Genomic DNA, 1,182 nt, shown 5'->3' with positions numbered 1-1,182 from the left:
AATACAGATATTGGAAATATAATGTCACCAGAATATCATACATCAAATAACCCTCAGAGTGCACCAGTTAATTTCCAAATGGGGAGTGTGTTTCAGAATAAAGACAGGGATAATGACAGAAGCTCACCTCCATTCAACACTCATGGTTCCCAGATTCAGTTTGCAAGCTTTTCAGCTGATCATGCAACATCATATGCTCGCATGCAGTACAGGCCAAAGGTCAATTCAAAATTAGAACACAGCCCTAGGTTGCCTGTCAATAGGCCAGGACCATACACAGTTCTACCAAACATAGAAGACCAAAATAAAGGTAAACACTCTTAAATAGTTCCTTTTTATATATTGGGAGAAAAGTTTGAAATATAGGCCTACAGTAATTGGATTAAAAATATATTTTTACTCTTTTTTTTTCTAATGACAATTTAGGATCCGACGAGTTGCGAAAGAGTGACCCAGATGGCTATCTAGCTAAGATGCAAAAATCAAAACAAGGACCACAATATAAACAATATACACTAAAAGATTATCAAAAACTGAAGGTAGATACAAAACTTGGAGGCTTAGGTCCAGACACTGAAGCTGCTCAAATAAAGGTAATTGTGTATTAAATTATTATTGTTTTATCGAATGTAAAGAACACCTAATGCAGTGATGGCAAAGGGAATTTTAAATGTTAAGTCTTGCAACCAAATTAAGGTCTGCAATTAAATACATAATAGAATAAATCAATTTTTTACAGCAAGAAAAAGTAATGCGACAAAGAGAGTATGCCAAGCTAGTTATGATGCAAAACCGTAAGGCGTTTCAGAAATCCAAAGCACCAGGATGGATTCCTCAGCAGCCATCTCCACAAGATAGAGGTCTAACTAAACGGGATATAGTAAGTTGATATCGATAATATATTTATTTTACATAATTGCTTCACCATCTGGACATTTATGGTAGTGGTTATGGTTGTAGACTTATGAAGCGCATAATACTAGGTCTCTATGCCCTTTCAATAAATGCCTAAAAGAAGTTGAAAAAAGAAATAAGACTAAGGAAAAGCAAAACAATCAACAAAAAGAAAAACAATTTTAGTGAAGAATATATCAGTTTTTGCCTGCCGTATTTTTAATTTAGGTCAAAAGCTCTATTATTAATCATTAGGGTGAATCCATGGAATAACAATGATCCTCTGAT

At 34.3% G+C, this 1,182-nt stretch overlaps 1 protein-coding gene across 1 annotated transcript; it reads left to right on the top strand.

Annotated features, from left to right (window-relative positions):
• Positions 1–6: 6 nt before the first annotated feature.
• On the top strand, positions 7–904 carry LOC117102186 (jhy protein homolog). Its single transcript, XM_033242403.1, has 3 exons — positions 7–310; positions 427–593; positions 740–904. The coding sequence occupies exons 1-3, from the start codon at positions 22–24 to the stop codon at positions 887–889; spliced, it is 606 nt and encodes a 201-aa protein (XP_033098294.1). The 5' UTR covers positions 7–21; the 3' UTR covers positions 890–904.
• Positions 905–1,182: the final 278 nt, after the last annotated feature.

Source organism: Anneissia japonica, unplaced genomic scaffold (genome assembly GCF_011630105.1).
Source record: "Anneissia japonica isolate Jap-2015-1 unplaced genomic scaffold, ASM1163010v1 scaffold285809_len1182_cov303_single, whole genome shotgun sequence".
NCBI lineage: Eukaryota > Metazoa > Echinodermata > Crinoidea > Comatulida > Comatulidae > Anneissia > Anneissia japonica.
Note: the sequence above shows the minus strand (reverse complement) of the source record. Positions and strands in the feature narration are given on the sequence as shown.